We start from the raw sequence: 18,387 nt of genomic DNA, 5'->3' as shown, positions 1-18,387 counted from the left end.
ATAAAGTTAAAAAACATATCAGCATTAAAACCACAAATAATATAAATATTAATCCACAAAGCAGCATTAAATCAAAGAGTTGCAACCAAAGGAAACAAATTCTGAATTAGGATAGCCTCTGCTTTGTATTAAGTAAAACATGTCATACTTAGGACATGTTTTCCCTACTCTTTCCATCATGTTCCTAAAACACAGAGTTCTTTGTGTAGCTATGTTATACAAAACTGAGAAAGAAAAATAATTCAGAGTTCAGACTTCAAGTCATTCTTTTTTTTTCTTATACTTCAAGTCATTCTTTTTTTTTTTTATACTTCAAGTCATTCTTAATACACCCACTGTGCACCACGAAATGACACTCTCAGAGTCCCCTCAATTCCTAAGCATAAGAGAGTTTCATCCCGCAGGTTAAATAGCCTGATGTGAAAGAGTTTTTACATGAAAGAGATGCGTGTTTATCAAAATACCATTGTACAAGCCAATAAATTTTTTCTTTTATCAACAAAAAAAGACCAAGATATACAAATATCTGAAATAAAAGAAGGCTACCTGAAAGAAATTGAGTTCAGCATCATTGAGAGTACCATCATTATCTTGATCAGATATCTTAAATATACGAGTAAGAGCTTTTATACAGGCTGGTTTCATCTATAAATCATTGAAAAAAGAAACAATTGTTTTAATGTAAACAGTTGGGATTTTAAAATATGATTTTCATAAATACACTGAGAAGAATTCTGAATGTTTTCACTGTCAAATACATAGTATCAAATACAACCAACATGAAAAATGAACTAAAGCAAAGCCATTTCCTTTTATACTGAAGACACTTTAAGGAAACGAAGCAATGTTTACTTGGACCGATATCTGGAATGATTAAACCCTCCCTTCTCCCTCTGAAGATGGGCAAAAGAGAAATTCATCTTTAGGGAAGATTCATTCTTCCAGTCATATGCAAGTCAAAATGGGACTAAATGTTTTGATCTGTCACTTGTGTGCATGTGTGTGTATATTAAAGCTCAGATATAAAAGTACTTATTTGCAAGCAGGTGACAAAATAGCACTGGTTGATAAGCATACGAGGCTTTTACTAACTTCCTATTATGAGATAAGAATTATAATTAAGGGATGTCCCTGGTGGTCCAGGGTGTAAGACTCTGCGCTCCCAGTGCAGGGGGCCCAGTTTCGATCCCTGGTCAGGGAACTAGATCCTGCATGCATGCCACAGCTAAGAGATCACATGCCACAACTAAGGAGCCTGTGTGCCACAACTAAAAGATCCTGCACACCGCAACTAAGACCCAATGCAGCCAAAATAAATAAATAAACATGTTTTAAAAAAAAAGGATTCTTTTTTAAAAAAGAGTCTTGCCTTTTTTGACTCTGTAAAACTTTTATAAGAAAAGCTGCTGGAAAGGTATTTTGACAACTTTTATTTTAGGATTTATAATGGACAGAACAAATATTTGACTATTTAAAATAAGGCCCACATGCCTCTAATTTGTATAATTGCTATAGGAAAATCACTGTCGATGATTCTGAGAAAATGAAACTTTCAGGAATATGTTTGAACTGTGTCATCTGAATCAGAGAAATGAGATGGCAAGGTGAGGAAATGTGTACTTGTTAGCTTATTAACTTCAGCGATATGGCTATCACTAAAGTGACAGAGCATACAGTAATGATGAGTTTTGATCACATTATATCAAACTCAAATGCATAAAGTAAGTTCTTTTTAAAATAAGAAGGAACAGTTTTCTTCTTTCTGGTTTAAATAGGGGCTCTAGGAGAGCAACTTGATATATATACTGATAAAAAGGTAAAATCTAAACTATAAAGAGATGAGAAAGAACTGAGAAAAAGAAGTCACACAGGGAGCACCGATTAGGGCTTTTTTTATAAAAGAGCACTAAATGGGCTACAACCTATCACATCCACAACCACGGATAATTTTTTTTAAGCAAAAAATTAGCTATTACTCCTATAAATATGATCCTAATATTAGATATTCAAGATTAATACAGAGCACATTATATTTTATTTACTCTTCTTTTAAAAATCTGTTACATAATAATCTAAATGTTTCAAAAAGCAGCAATAGCTAGAATGATGCAAAAAAATAGAATCTAAAAATAATTTTTATTTGCAAGTGGTTTTTCCTTATATTATAAAATACTACATTAAAAAAGTAATTGAAGAAAAATAAACAGTGATGCATTTTTCATTAAAGATTGAAATGCATCAGAAGCAAAAGCGTGCTAAGGTACTGGCTCACTACGATATTTAAATATTAACCATCTTAAAATATAACACCAAAAATGACAACTTTTTAAAAGTATTATAAATTATACTTTAATAAAACATTAAAAAATTTTTACAGTAATAAAATAAATTCATTTTGCATATAAGTAATGTAAACTCTCACACAGATCTTCTTCATTATTAGGTAAGAGGGCACTTCATGGGTCATACAGAGTCCATCATCATTGGAAAAATACTTCCAATTCAGGCTTTAATTTAGAATATGATATTTTGATGATCCTACTTCAAATCTGTGTTAAAAGCTTAATAATGTCTAAATAGAAGATTCTGTTATAAGCTTAGACTCAAGGCTTGTACTTGTATAAATCAAGGTATACAGTGTCTAAAAGTTACAGATTTTACCTTGGGCAAGTCCACCTAAGAAGTGACTAACAGATGGCAGTAGGTGTTTTACAGGGAAGGGAGGATTAGCAGATTAGCAGAACTAATAATAGGCCTAAGAAAAAAGCAGCAATTAGAGAGCTGAGAACAAACTAAGAGAGGGGACTTAACATACTGCTAGGCTAAGCTCAGAGGTAAATCTCTATAGTATGAGACTGTTTCCCAAATTTTCTTGACCGTCAGATATAGCACCTGGTTGAATTAGAATGGAATCTGTATTTTTAATAAGCACCTATTGACTAATACAGGTGAATTTGGGAAATATTGAATTAAGAGCAAGTTAGAAACAAACACTCCAATTAAAGAACAGTAAACCAGGATTAAAGGAAGAGTAAATCAGGGTCAGATTAAGGGATAACTCAGATTAATTTTTATACCACGGGTCAGCACTTTTTTGGTAAAGGGCCACATAGCAAATACTTTAGGCTTTGGGGGCCAACAGGCAAAATCAAGGATATCATGTAGGTACTTGCATAGCAAGAGATAATCAAATTTCCATAGTTTTTATTAATGAGATTAAAAATATAATAATAACAGTATACATTTGTTATACAGGTCTACTAATGAGAAGGATGGAATTCCTCTTGGAGGGATAACATTTGGTTTAATTAGGGTTCAAAGTTAGTGTTCCCTATCTTATTATAAGCTATAATGGAATACAATCTGCAAAAAAACCCTCACGAAGGGACTTCCCTGGTGGCGCAGCAGTTAAGAATCCACCTGCCAATGCAGGGGACACGGGTTCAAGCCCTGCTCTGTGAAGATCCCACATGCTGCGGAGCAACTAAGCCTATGTGCCGCAACTACTGAGCCTGTGTGCTGCAACTAATGAAGCCTGCGCGCCTACAATCTGTGCTCCAAAATGAGAGAAGCCACTGCAATGAGAAGCCTTCACACCTCAATGAAGAGTAGCCCCTGCTTGCCACAACTAGAGAAAGTCTGCATGCAGCAACAGAGACCCAACGTAGCCAATAAAATAAATTAATTAAAAAAACCCCACAAAAACAAAAAAATCACTATGCTATACACCTGAAATTAACACAATATTGTAAATCAACTATACTTCAATTAAAAAAAAAGTTAGCATTCCCTATCATGAAAATCAATTGCAAATGCTCAGCTGTTAATGCTGATCTGTAGTGAGATTCTACATATTTCATCTTTGAAAATGCCTTTTTGCACAGACACACACTCAACAGTGACACATATCTACAAACATATAACTTTAATTGAGCACATTCATCACTTGGAAGACATTTATAGAATTATATTTGATTTTTTTCTTGATATTTGCCTGTTAACGTGTCATTACACTGCAGATGAATCAGTTCCAACTGAAGGTTGGGTGGAAGCTCCTCAGCTGCATGGTCAAATGGATTAGGAAATAGGGAATTTCCTTTGCATGTGCATTAAGGTCCAAAAACACCGATGCTGGAATTATAGCTCAGAATATATACCTGTTCTGCCATTTGAAAGCCCACTTTTTTTCTTCTCTTGTTCTGGCATGTACTGACAATAAAAAAAATAAAATGCCAAGGTACAGTGGTATGCATGGTACACAAAAAGCTGCCATGTCTGAACTGTGCCAGTGCGGTGAGCAGTGCAGCGAGCAGCAGTGTGATGACAGTTTCCACATACAAGCGCTGCTGCAGCTCTATGAATGACGAAATCCGAATGTCATATAATTTTCCCATGTCTCCAAATACTACTCCTTTGGCTTTTTTTCCCCAATCATTAAAAAATGTAAAATGTATCTTAGCTCATAGGCTACGTAAAAGCAGGTGGTAGACTAAATATGGCCCGTGGGTCAGTTCTCCAACCACTTACCTATAATATAAACTCTTCCTGAAAAAAAATGTTCTCAGGAAACTTTTCTTCCCCCCAGCAAACTTTTATCTTTTAAAAGCTCAAAAACAACAACAAAAGAAACAACTCATTTCAGAAATGGGCAAAATACTTAAAATAGACCTTTCTCCAAAGAAGATACACAAATGGCCAATAAACACATGAAAAGATGTTCAACACTGTTAGCCATCACAGAAATGCAGTTCAAACAACGAGATAGCACTCACATCTACCAGGATGGCTATAAACAAACAAACAGCGGTGGGGGGTGGGGAATAATAAGTGTTGGCAAAGACATGGAGACATTGGGACTTTCACATAGTTCAGTGGTTCCTCAATAAGTAAAACATAAAATTACCACGTGACCTAGCAATTCCACTGCTAAACAGACACTCAAAACAGGGGTTCAAACTTATGTGCAAATGTTCTTAGCAGCTCTATTCAGAACAGCCAAAAAGTGGAAGCAACCCAAATATCCATCAACAGATGAGTGGATAAACAAAATGTCGTATATCCATACAGTGAAGTATTATTTGACCATAAAAAGGAATGAAGCACTAATAATGCTACAACACTGAGTGAAAGAAGCCAGACACAAAAGACCACGTTATTTTGTATGACTCCATTTATATGAAATGTTCAGAATAAGCAAATCCATAAAGTAGATTAGTGGTTGCCCAAAACTAGGGTAAGGGAGAAGGGGAGAATGGGAGTGACTGCTAATGGGTACAGGGTTTCTTCTAGGGTGGTGAAACGCTCTGGAGTCAGACAGTGATGACGGCGCACAACTTGGTGAATACATTAAAAATCACTGAAGAGAACACTTCAAAAGGGTGAATTTTATGGTATGTGAGTTACATCTCAATTTAAAAATTAATTTTAAAAGTCTACAGTAAAATATTGTTAAATTTTAGATATTTCATTAAGGAATTACTGTGTTTCTAAGCTATGGAACAAAAGGGCGTATTCAAATTGTATTACATGCTGTACACATGTCAAATAATTACACAAGTTTTTCACTTGTATGTGTTTTTAAGTTTGCGGATTTTATAGTAGCAAAACAAGCAGACCATTAGTTAAGTCTTTGGATTTCCTGTTGCTACAGTTGCCAAGTCTTCTGTTTGATTTAATGGCATTTCCAGAAATAGTATTTGATCTGGAATATTATTCTGAGTATTTAATGTGAATGTCTTTGAAGAAAAGTACCTAGAAAATATAAAAGTTTAGTAAGCAACAAATTTAAATTTTAGCAGTTTAGATGGATACTTAAGAGTTACTAAAAATCATTATAATGGAGTTACTACCTACACATTCCGGCCCCTACTAACAGCCTGGTGAGACGGAGGGTTTACCTCTTTCTCCTCTGGGCAGTATAGGGGCCCTGTAGGATGAAGAACAGCTTTCTGTGCATAATAGAAGAGCTCTGATATGTTCTTCAGATTTTTTGCTGAACACTGAAAAGAAAGTTTAAAATTTTTCACTCTGAAAGCAATTATGAGAGCTAAAAACATTTTTTAAGCTATCAAGATTCCTTGAAGAAACTGGGAAAAAAAGCATTTTTCTTAGTTAATATCACAATATGACTGTCTACAAAGAGCTCAGAGGCCAACTCCAAGTTCTCTGTTTTATTTGGTTTACATGACTTCACAAACAGGAAGTTTATTCCACCTCACATCTTCCCTCCCTACTATTCTGAACCTCAATTCGGTGAGAATTTACCAACCATAAATTTCAAAATCAAATGATAAGGCATACCTCCACACAGGTTTCTATTTCTGTGTACTGGTTCATAATAGGAAGGATGGTCTCCATACTACTATATTCCACCAGATCAGATTTGTTCCCAACCAATATCAAAGGCAGCCTGAAATAAACAGGGCACACTGTCATAAAAAGGAAGGCAAAAGACATTAGATTTATATTTTAATGTACACTGTAATCTAGTCTAACTAATAAGATTCACTTAATCTCCTCAATATGAGCCCTCTACTTTAGTCAGCCCAAGCCCCCTGGAAAACATTCATAATCAACAAATATTTACTGACTTCCTATATAAGTCAGGGACTGTTCTAAGTATTAAGGACACAAGACAGAAAAGGTCCCTGCTCACTCTCATAGTGAAAATCAGAAAATGGACAATAAGCAAATAAACAAATAAGACACTTTTTAATTCCGTAAGTGCAATGAAGGAAATAAATAGGGGGACACAGGATAAAGTAATGAGAGGGGGCTAACTATACATGGTTAATCAGGGAAAAATCTCTCTGACAAGGTGGCATTTGAGGCAAGGAGTGAAGCATGAAATGGAATTTGTCACGTGAGGAGCCAAGAAACAGCTGGCTGGGAAGACGGGACAGCATGTGCAAAAGTCCCAAACTGAAAAAACATCCCCATGAGTCCAAAGCACAGAAAAATGCCAGAGTGGCTGAAGAGTACTGGTCAAAGGGGAAGAGGTGTGAAATGGAGTTGGGAGAGAGGAGCAAAGGTCAGACGCAAAAGGACTTACAGCTGCAGTAAACAGTGCGTGTTTTAAGTGTAAAATGGGAAGCCACAGAAGGGTAATAAGTAGGTGAATGACACGATACAACTGACATTTTTTTTTTTTTTTTTTTAGTAAAAGGCGAAAGATTTATTCGATCTGAAGAGAAACCAGAGTATAACTGACATTTTTAAATGCAGTCATTTGTTACCTTTTAGAGATACATATTAAAATATTTACAGTACGATATGTCTGATTTGTTCAAAATGATCCCAAGAGGAGAGGTAATATATGAAACAACACTGGCCATGAGTTGTTAATTACAGAAGCTGGATGACTGATGGGGTTCATTCAACTATTCTCTCTACTTTCGTATATGTTTGAATTTTTTAAATTAATTAATTAATTTATTTATTTTTAGGCTGTGTTGGTTCTTTGTTCCTGTGCGCGGGCCTTCTGTAGTTGCAGAGAGTGAGGGCTACTCTTCATTGTGGTGCGCAGGCTTCTCACTGAGGTGGCTTCTCTTGTTTCGGAGCACAGGCTCTAGGCGTGTGGGCTTCAGTAATTGTGGCACACAGGCTCAACAGTTGTGGCTCATGGGCTCTAGAGTGCAGGCTCAGTAGTTGTGGTACACGGGCTTAGTTGCTCCACAGCATGTGGGATCTTCCCAGACCAGGGATCGAACCCATGTCCCCTGCATTGGTAGGCAGATTCTCAACCACTGCACCACCAGGGAAGTCTCTATGTTTGATTTTTTTTTCAATAATAAAAAATTTTTCTTTAATGTGGTATCTTGGATTAGGGCAGTGAAGATAAAGAGGAAATATTCAGATTTGAGGTATATTTTAGAAGAAGAACAGACAGGAACAATGGGTAGATTAGATATGGAGACTGAAGGAAAACAGAAATCAAGAAAAGTAAATAGATTTTTTGGCTGGACAAAATGAGTAGATCTTCTGAGAGAGAAAGGACTGAGAAATCCAGGGGTGGGGCAGTGGGGTGGGCAGTGGGGAGTTGGCAGGGAATTAAGGATTTTGTTTTAAACAAAACTCTGACAGGCCTATCAGAAATCTGAATGGGGATTACCAAGGAGTACTAGCCCAGTGGAGAACAATTATTTGTACGTCCCACAATAAAGCTTAAAGGGAAAGCAAATCATCCTGTTGGGACTCCAGATTGCAAAAGAAATACTTGCAAGCACTTATTTAGCCCCCTAGTGTGGTTATTATCTGTAAAAGGACTGGCCCACTACATAACCCATATATAGATTGTTAAAGAGCTAGGAGGTTGCCAAAAATATGCTGCTTTACAACCAAAGATGTGCTCAGAATACTTTACAGATCTTTAAAAAAATACACGTCTAAGCCCTACTCCAAACCTACTGATTCTAAATCTCAGAGGGTGGAGCAAAGGTATCTATATTGTTTTAAAGTACCTCAGGTGACAGTGATGGGCACCTCTGACTAAAGACCACTGTGATACTGGTCCAAGGAAGTACTAAGTAAGAATATCTGTGTAACAAATATAAACTTAAGGTATGAGGCTCAGGAAGGAAGGTACTGGGAAAATGGGAAGTCCATACGTTAAAGAAATAAAATCACCTTGGAATAAATCAACCACAAGAGAAATAAATATGCTCATATGATTCAGAGTGGGGTAAAAGTATAGCCACACCTGAGAAAGCTCAATTAGACCTCCAAATATTGAAAGCCACTTTCAGATGGTATACTAAAAGAGTCACGAGACTAGCCAGCTAGTTTCTAGAGAGCAGTTTAGGAAGCTGTTGTAGTAGAGCCAATTTTCAAAATTCAGTTGTTCAAGCTAGTGCTTGATAGATCCTGGCAAAACTGACTTCTCTGAAGAGTCCCTCCTGGAAACAGTTCAAGTACTCAGCAAGAAAAGCAAATGCCAGGAGCATATAGGCATTGTTTCCTGCAAGGCAGCCCTGTCCAACATAACCTTCTGTGATGACAGAAATGATTGACCTGTACTGTCCATTACTGTAACCTCTAGCCACATGTAGCTGTGTCCGAGGAACTGAATTTTTAGTTTAATTTTACTTAAAGTTAAATTGCCACAACCGACTAGAAGCTACTGCATTGGACAGTATAGCTCTAGAGAGCTCCTTCACATACAGTAGAAACGGACACAATAATGTAAAACAATTATACTCCAATAAAGATAAAAACAAACAAAAAACCCCCCAAAAAACAGTGATAATGATAAAACAATGATAAAGAGAAGCCATCAGAGATGCAAGACGTAGCACATACAATACCATCTCAGTCATGAAGTAAATATGTGAGAGGGTCAGTCACCATGTTCATCTGTTTATGAACAGATCTTTAAAGTTTCAAAGCATGAAAATGCCCAACTAAAAAAGAAATCTAAAAAATTAAGTAAAGGGCCAGATGTGTATAATATATAGATATTAGTTCAGTTTTCCTAACATTTAAAAAGACTCAAAGAACAAGACAAGAATATCCACTCTCCCCACTTTTTTTCAACAAAATATTGGAAGCCCTTGCCAGAGCAATTAGGCAAGAAACAGAAATAAAAGACACCTAAAACTGTCACTATTTGCAGAGGACATGATTTTATATATAGCAAACCTTAAAGACTTCACCAAAAAACTGTTAGAACTAACAAATTCAGTAAAGTGGGAGGGTACAAAATCAATACACAAAATTTGGTTGAGTTTCTATACACTAACAACAAACTATGAGAAAGAGAAATTAAGAAAACAATCCCATTTACAATTGTATCAAAAAGAATGAAATACCTAGGAGTAAATTTAACCAAGGAGGTGAGAGACTTGTACACTGAAAACTGTAAGTTATTGATGAAAGAAACTGAAGACACAAAGAAATAGAAAAATATTCTGTGCTCATGGATTGGAAGAATTAATATTGTTAAAATGTCCATATTACCCAAAGCAACATACAGATTCAATGCAATCCTTATCAAAATTCCAATGACATTTTTCACTGAAATAGAACAAATAATCCTAAAGTTTGGATGAAACCACAAAAGACCCTGAATAGCCAAAGCAATTTTGAAAAAGAACAAAAAATCTGTAAACACCATGCTCCCTGATTTCAAACTACATAACAAAGCTATAGTAATCAAAACAGTATGGTATTGGCATTAAAATAAATACATAGATCAATGGAACCTACAAAATATGGTCAATTAATTTATCTCAAAGGAAGCAGGAATATATAATAGGGAAAGGATGGTCTCTTCCACAAATGGTGTTGGGAAAAGAGGACAGCCATATGCAGAAGAATGAAACTAGACCACTATCTTACACCACAAACAAAAACTAACTCAAAATGGATGTAAGACCATTTTGACCAAAGACTTGAATGTAAGACCTGAAACCATAAAACTCCGAGAAGAAAATGCAAGCATGAGTTACTTGACATTGGTCTTGGTGATGAATTTTTGGATCTGGCAATAAGAGCAAAAATAAACAAGCGGGACTATATGAAACCAAAAATTTCTATTTCTACCCAGCAAAGGAAACCATTTACAAAATTAAAAGACAACCTACTGAATGGGAGAAAATTATTTGCAAATCATATACTGAATAAGAAGTTAATACCCAAAATATACAAAGAACTCATAAAACTCAACAGCAAGAAAAAAATCCGATTTAAAAATGGGCAGAGGAGGACTTCCTAGGTGGCGCAGTGGTAAAGAATCTGCCTGCCAATGCAGGGGACACGGGTTCGAGCCCTGCCCTGGGAAGATTCCACATGCCGCGGAGCAACTAAGCCCATGCACCGCAGCTATTGAGCCTGCGCTCTGGAGCCTGTGGGCCACAACTACCGAGCCCATGTGTCACAACTGCTGAAGCCCACGCACCTGGGGCCCGTGCTCCACAACAAGAGAGGCCGCTACAATGAGGAGCCCATGCACCACAATGAAGAGTAGCCCCCACTCGCAGCAACTAGAGAAAGCCCGTGTGCAGCAACAAGGACCCAACACAGTCAATAAATAAATTGAATAAATAAATTTATAAAAAAAAAAAAATGGGCAGAGGATTTGAATAGAGATTTTTCCAAAAAAAGTCACACAGATGGCCAACAGACACTGGAAAAGATGCTCAACATCACTAACTGTCAGGGACATGCAAATGAAAACCACAATGAGATATCACCTCACACCTGTTAGAATGGCTATTATCAAAAAGATAAGAAGTGGGGATATATGTATAAATACAGCTGATTTACTTTGTTGTACAGCAGAAACTGGCACAACAGTGTAAAGCAATTATACTCCAACAAAGAGCTAAAAAAAAAAAAAAGAAGTGTTGGTGAGGATGTGGAGAAAAGGGAACCCTCATACACCCTTGTGCACTGTTGGTGGGAATGTAAACTGGTGCAATCATTATGGAGGTCCCTCAAAAAATTAAAAATAGAACTACCACACAATCCATCAATTCCACTTCTGGGTATTCATTCAAAGAAAACAAAAACACTAATTTGCAAAGATATATGCACCCCTATGTTCATTACAGCACTATTTACAATAGCCAAGATATGGAAACAACCTAACTGTCCATCAATGGATCAATAGATAAAGAAGATGTGGTGAATATATACACAATGGAATATTATTCAGCAATAAAAAAGAATGAAATCTTGCCATTTTCAAAAACACTGATGGACCTTGAGGGAATTATGCTAAGCACAGTTAAGTCAGAGAGAGAAAAACAAATACTGTATGATTTCACTTATATGTGGAATCTAAAAACCAAAACCAAAATCACAGATACACAGAACAGAATGGTGGTTGCCAGAGAAGTGGGAGGGAGGTAGGGAGTCAATGAAACAGATAAAAGGGGTCAAGAGGTACATACTTTCAGTTATAAAATGAATAAGCCACAGGGATGTAAAGCACAGCAAAGGTGACTATAGTTAATAATACTGTAGGGCATACTTGAAAGTTGCTAAGAGAGTAAATCCTGAAAGTTAACTTTGTATGGTGACAGATGGTAACTGGACTTATCGTGGTGATCATTTCATAATGTATACAAATGCTGAATCATGACGTTATACACCTGAAACCAACATGTTATATGTCAACTATATCTCAATAAAAAATTATTTTGAAAAAGACTCAAATGCTTCACAAATAACATGTTCAATTAAACAATACCACAAGAGAATGTTTTGTTTCTGTTTCAAACTCAAAACATTTATACCCAGAACCACCAATCTGCTCAGAAAAATACAGAATGTGTGTTCTCTTGCTTTTTCTCTATCATACATATATTTTCCAAAGAATTTCAAAGAAACCGCCCTGCATGAATTCCTAAATGAAGATCTCTATAAAGATTTTTAGAGAACTTATAAGGCACTTATACGTGCATTATTTCACTGGATTCTCAAAATAACCACATGTAGCCAAGAGAAGTATTACCCACTTACAGATGAGGAAACTAAGGCTCAATGAAGTTTTAAAGCTCTTAAGTGGCCAAGCCAGACTTCCAAGGTCACTTATTTTCCTCCAAGTCCTATGCTCTTACATGTATCACATGGTGAGCAATCAATGACCTAGGGTAATGCCAATTCTCAAAAGGGCATCTCAAGAGAGAGGGCACATTACAGTACCAGAGCTCTATTTTCTGCTTTGCTCTCAAATATATGTGCTGCCTTGAATAATTTCTCCCAAAAAAGGTGTGTGTGTGTAAACAGACAGACCTATAGATAAAGTACATATGGCAAACTGTTAACTAGTGGATCTAAGTGAATAGTTTACAGATGTTCACTGTACTATTTCTTGCAACTTTTCTCCAAGTTTGAAATTTTTCAATATACAAAGTTTGAGGGAAAAAAATACCTGCTGTCTTTGTCTGTTCTTTCATTTATGAGAGGAATCCATCGACTTGTTACCTACAATGAAAATTAACAAGAGCTAAGCCATGATGAGGATCTTCTTTGAAAAATACTCTACCCATAACCCTTAAAATTCTAAACTGAGGATCAATTTTAAAAGTGCTCCCACTGAAATTTAACAAAATAGAGTGAAAAAAGTCATACATTCGTACCTTATCAATAGAATGCTTGTTGTTAACAGCATAAACTATGCAGATGACATTAGCCTACAAGAAAAATTAACAAACTGATGGCATTTTAAAATAGTACAAATGCAGCATTTAATTACCAACTAGCTAATATATTTGGGCCAAAGAAAGAACAAAATTTGAAAACTCAGCATGCCTCTAAGAGGAAAAGGTTCCAAAGGATTTACAGCAAAAATACACATTCAAAGTCAGCAGTAACAATAAAGAACTGAAAAAGCCCTCTTGGTAAGTGAGAGAATAAAATGGTAGATACAGAATCATCACTGTTTTCCCACAAGAAAACCTAGAACTACATTTTTTTAACTCACCTGTGATATTTCTTGATGAAGTTGTTCATCACTCTGTTCTGCTTCTACAAATGACAAAGTCAATTTTTTTTTCATATTTTAAACACTTTTTCATAAAAACAAATGGCCAAGCCAAAATCCATCTGACACCCATTTAACATCCCTCAAAACATCCCTCACCCCTCATGTCAATTTACATGGTGTAGTGCCAGACAAGTGGCAAAGACAAGGGCAAGCCAGAGAAAGGAAAGAGTTGAACTGTGATAACTGGCTGGCACTGAGAGACAAGTCTACACGAAGATAACTCAGGCACAGAAGAGCAGAAGGCACTGTGCGATAAATCTGGGACGGCGTCTGATCCAGAGTTGAGGAGGGACTGGCAAAAGAGATCAGAAACCCAAGCTAGAGTCAGAAGCCCAAACAAAGAGTCTATACACACAGGGTCAAAAAGCCAGGTGAAAATCTGGGCAATACAAGCTTAAGATCTAGACAGCAGATAGGATTAATCTTAACCAGGCCCCAGAAGCAAAACCAGAGCATGATAATGAAGGGTCAAGAATTCCCTCACTGGCCGGCATCTCTGGCTAGAATTCAATGGGTGGGTGGATATGCCTATAATCCCACAGGCACAGGGGATAGGCATGATATATAGCTAGGATGGAGAAGTAAACAAATGAAGAGCAAAGCAATTATTGACATATTAATTTAGATCACTTTATGTTAACTGTTTCCCCTCAAAATGCATGTTATTTCTGACATACAAACTAACATCACAAATGAGTACAATGGTATTTCAATTTATATTAAACAACTGGCTATATTTTAAACATCTCAAATGTTGAGTAATCAACAGGTTAAGGCTTCAATTCTAATACTGAAGGGAATCTAAGCATGTGGCTACACATATTGAAAGAGAATAATTCTGTAAATAAAGCTAATTATGAGACTGACTGTAGCAGAAAGCATCCAACACCCTTCAGCTTCTAATACTGTGCTGTCCAAGAGAAATATGACACATACATGAAATTTTTAATTTTCTAGCAGTCACCTTAAACAAAGTAAAAAGGAACACGTAAAATGACTTTTTAATTTAACCCAAAATATCAAAAATGTTAACATTTCAACAGGCAATCAATAGAAAAATTATTAATGAGATACTGTACATCTTTTTTTATACTGTCTTCTAAATCCACTTATATTTTATACTTAGAGCACATTTCAATTTAGATGAGACCCATTTTAAATGTTTAACCGTCACATGTATCAGACTGCAATCTGATACAATCAGTTACAATCTGAATCAATCAGTTACAGTATTTCATTTTTAGAATATATGGAACACCAGCTCAGCAAAACAAAATACAGTATTACCAATGTAGTTATACCCATTTTTGAAAATAGATTTCATTTTTTAGAGAAGTTTTAGGTTCACAGCAAAACTGAGTGGAAGATACAGAGATTTCCCATATACCTCCCACATTCATATATAGTTTCCCACCTTATCAACATCTCTCATCAGAATGGTACACCTACCTGTTACAACCGACCCTTTATTTCCAAAAGAAGTCCCAGAACAAAGCAAAATAATTTAACGACTAAAAAGTAAAGTAGCAGTGTGCAGAAAAACTTTACATTATTAAAAGCAACATAGATATGCTTCCATTATAACGTAAGCAAGCTGATAACTGTTTTAACTTTTTTTTTTTTAGGACAAAGTCTGACAAATTAAAGAACAAATTTAGAACTCAACAAATTTTCAAATTAGAACTCTTTCTACATCATCAGAGCACGCCTGAATGTCTGATAACAAAATTAACACAGACTTTCTCTCTGCAAACATGCTAATTCAAGGAGGGTATGCTTTATCTGGCCATTTGCAGTCCCCCCTTCCTTTTTCATTATCACAGAACCCAACTTAGTAAATTAGGGACAGAGAACTGCAAGGTGGAGGCTTTTTGTGGAGTGTGGGGTGAGACAAGAATAGCAGATGATCATTTACTGCTAGAGAAAAGGAAAACCCCTTCTAAAACATTTTTTAAAGCTCAGTTAAGCACCTTTTTTAAGGACTATTAAATTAACTCCACAGCTTCACCTACAAGAAGACATTCACTACCTGAGTAATCAACGATGTGTGTTGGAACTCTCTCAGGGGTGACATCAGCTGGAATGGTGATTTCTTCTGCCCGGGGAGGAACCTTCATTTGCAAACAAATATAAAATAAGGAAAAACTTTTGAATCAAACTTGTTAACAGATTGTGTAAATTATCCATATATTAGTCCCTTTTGCCCATACTTATCTTTACAGGTATTTATTGTACTCATACTTTTAAATGCTTATTTTTGTGCTTTACCGCAGATGCAAATATATATGAAAGCTCTATGATAAAACTTTTTTCAAAAAATCATGCACATTTATACCTGTGTGGGCACAGGACATATTAAGGATACTTCAGCTCCTAAATTAATTTGGTGTTTCAAAATTAGATTTTTAAAATGTAGTTTTCATACTATTTTGTTGAAGGCTTAAGATACTCTACAAATGAAGACCTATGTCAATCTAAAACGATCCTCAAATAAAGTAATAAATTATCAAAATTCATTTCTTCTAGAAGATAATTGGCTACATAAGCCTCATGCTTAATGACCCTATTTAGAAAAACTCCTTATCCACACCCAAAAGGACTATGCTAAAATGACAATTCTAAACTAAGTTAAACTATCACAGAAAATGTTTAGATATTATACCCTGAGCGATCATAATTAATGTTACTGATTCCACAAACCGCATATGAAAACACACTCCATTTTGCAAATTAAGTTATGATTTAAGTACACTATTTAAGAGAAAAAAAAGCAAAAGAAATAATGAATGGTCACATTTAATTGTTGAAATAACTACCACATACTACATCAAATTCCTCTCTGAACAATGAAATTGCATAGATGTTCCTAATTAAGGAAGAGTAAAGAAATGATAAATGCAAACTGTGGCACTAGTTAATATCTACTATGTGAAGAAATAAAATAAAAAGAAACAATTTTCATCCCATTTGCATTGATCCCATTCCACATAACAATATCTTTTTTTTTTTTTTTTACTTTTTAAATTTTTTTTTGGGGGGGTACACCAGGTTCAATCATCTGTTTCCATACACACATCCCCGTACTCCCTCCCTTCCCCGACCACCCCCCACACATAACAATATCTTAACTTTATTTTTTTTTTCTTTCTTTTTTTTTATTATTTTTTTTGGGGGCGGGTACACCAAGTAACAATATCTTAACTTTACATAAGGCCTTAGCCAACAGTCCCCCACGCTGGAACTTCCAAAATGTAAATAAATAAATATACCACCAGCAGTAACAAAACCACCTAACCTTGGTGTCACTCTACTATTACTAAGCTTATCTCATTTGAGACCCATAACAATCCTCTGAGGTAGGCAAAGGTGGAATGAATTAGATTTTTTATTGTAAAATGATGCAGGTGGATAATATCTGAGGTTTTCAAATGTGTGTATCAGAATCCTAGTGGTTCTAATGCCTCAAAGACTGAGCAGTGTCAGATGGAAGGCAGGCGGAGAGCCAGATCTTTCACCCTTACTTCAACTAAAGGAATACTCATCTGTTCTATATTTTGGGCTTATGAAAAACATTTTTTTTGAGAAATTTTACTTTTACTTCTGTTCTTTGAGCTGTTATAAATTACACAGTAAAAATACATGGTATTTATTGACCATGAGTAGCAAGAGCTGTAACAAGGGCTTTGCATACATTATCTTATTTAATCTTCACAAATGCAATGAGATGGATTAACCACCATTTTACAAATGAAGTGGTGGCTTCAGAGGTTAAATAAATTGCCCAAGAACACAGAATCAGTATTAGCCTTGCTCAGATTTCATTGTTTGGATTTTCTTTCTCCTAAGACTGTGCTCCTATCCCCTCTACTAACTTGTTTCTGATGTGGGAACTCTCTCCGTGTTTGCTGTCTGCCTGACAATGGAGAGCCTGGTCTAGCTAGAAAACATTTTTTTCTATTGCCATCTTCTTGCCATGATTGTCACAGAGTCCATTTGTCCTCGTGATTGCACAGGGCTGAGGGAGCAAGAAGCTTTTGAATTTCAGTGGTAACTCTTGACTATCTGAAGAGCCCTTGAGAGTCTGTTTCCTGGCTTTGAAAGACATGTTTTCCTTTCATCTCTTAACAATTGTTGACAAGTTAAAAACTTTTTTTCTGTTCTGTGTGAGCAAATTCAGGCTTCACCTTCTAGTTCCTTCAGATTTGACTGGGACTTTCAGTGGAAAAAAACACTGGCTAAGTAAGCTAGGCAACTCTAGAAATGGGCCACACAAGAGCTTATAAAATTTAAGCCTTATTATAACTCTCACACTGTCTTCACAAAACTCCAAAGCACAGCCTCAGGGGAAGATATCCTGGTTTTGGCAACTGGTTTTAGTAATAAGGGTATATTCCGGTACACAATAATCACATTAGAAAATAAAACTAGTACTTAAAAAAAGGTCTTTTTTAAACATTTTATTTTTCAGAGAGGATTATACAGCTTAGATGATCTCTAACATCCCTTTCAGCTTCCATTTCACAGATGAGACAACTAAGGCACAGAGATGACAAATGTCCTAGCTAAGATCAAAAGTAAGAAACACAAAGGACTCATGTGAACTCAGAATTAGTCTGACTGTTTCTCCTATACTGTACTTCAGAGATGACTTGTAAAAACTAACATGATCCTTTTTAAAAGTCATACGTCTCAGAAAGGAAACAGGCAAAAAAGGGTAAAATGTATTTTATTTGTCAATTTTGATAAAATTAAAAAAATTTTAAATATAGGAAAGAAATCAAAATGTTTACCTCTTCTGGGAATTCTTCACTGACCAGAGACATAATCAGTGACGTCTTCCCAACTCTAGCTGTGAAAAGAAAAAAGGATTACTTTAATAAAGTATTTAGATTCTACAT

At 35.8% G+C, this 18,387-nt stretch overlaps 1 protein-coding gene across 7 annotated transcripts in view; it reads right to left on the bottom strand.

Annotated features, from left to right (window-relative positions):
- The window catches only part of RHOT1 (ras homolog family member T1), a 62,513-nt gene that overhangs the window by 26,179 nt on the left and 17,947 nt on the right, over nt 1–18,387 (bottom strand). For all 7 annotated transcript variants that reach the window (XM_057714993.1, XM_057714997.1, XM_057714996.1 and 4 more), the window contains exons 2-9: nt 18,280–18,338; nt 15,519–15,600; nt 13,427–13,470; nt 13,083–13,136; nt 12,875–12,927; nt 6,301–6,409; nt 5,898–5,999; nt 547–645 (exon numbers count right to left, since the gene is read on the bottom strand). In XM_057714993.1, coding sequence (XP_057570976.1) covers nt 547–645; nt 5,898–5,999; nt 6,301–6,409; nt 12,875–12,927; nt 13,083–13,136; nt 13,427–13,470; nt 15,519–15,600; nt 18,280–18,338 — 602 coding nt within the window. The remainder of the gene's footprint in view (nt 1–546; nt 646–5,897; nt 6,000–6,300; nt 6,410–12,874; nt 12,928–13,082; nt 13,137–13,426; nt 13,471–15,518; nt 15,601–18,279; nt 18,339–18,387) is intronic.

Source organism: Hippopotamus amphibius, chromosome 17 (assembly GCF_030028045.1).
Source record: "Hippopotamus amphibius kiboko isolate mHipAmp2 chromosome 17, mHipAmp2.hap2, whole genome shotgun sequence".
In the NCBI taxonomy this organism is placed as follows: domain Eukaryota; kingdom Metazoa; phylum Chordata; class Mammalia; order Artiodactyla; family Hippopotamidae; genus Hippopotamus; species Hippopotamus amphibius.
Note: the sequence above shows the minus strand (reverse complement) of the source record. Positions and strands in the feature narration are given on the sequence as shown.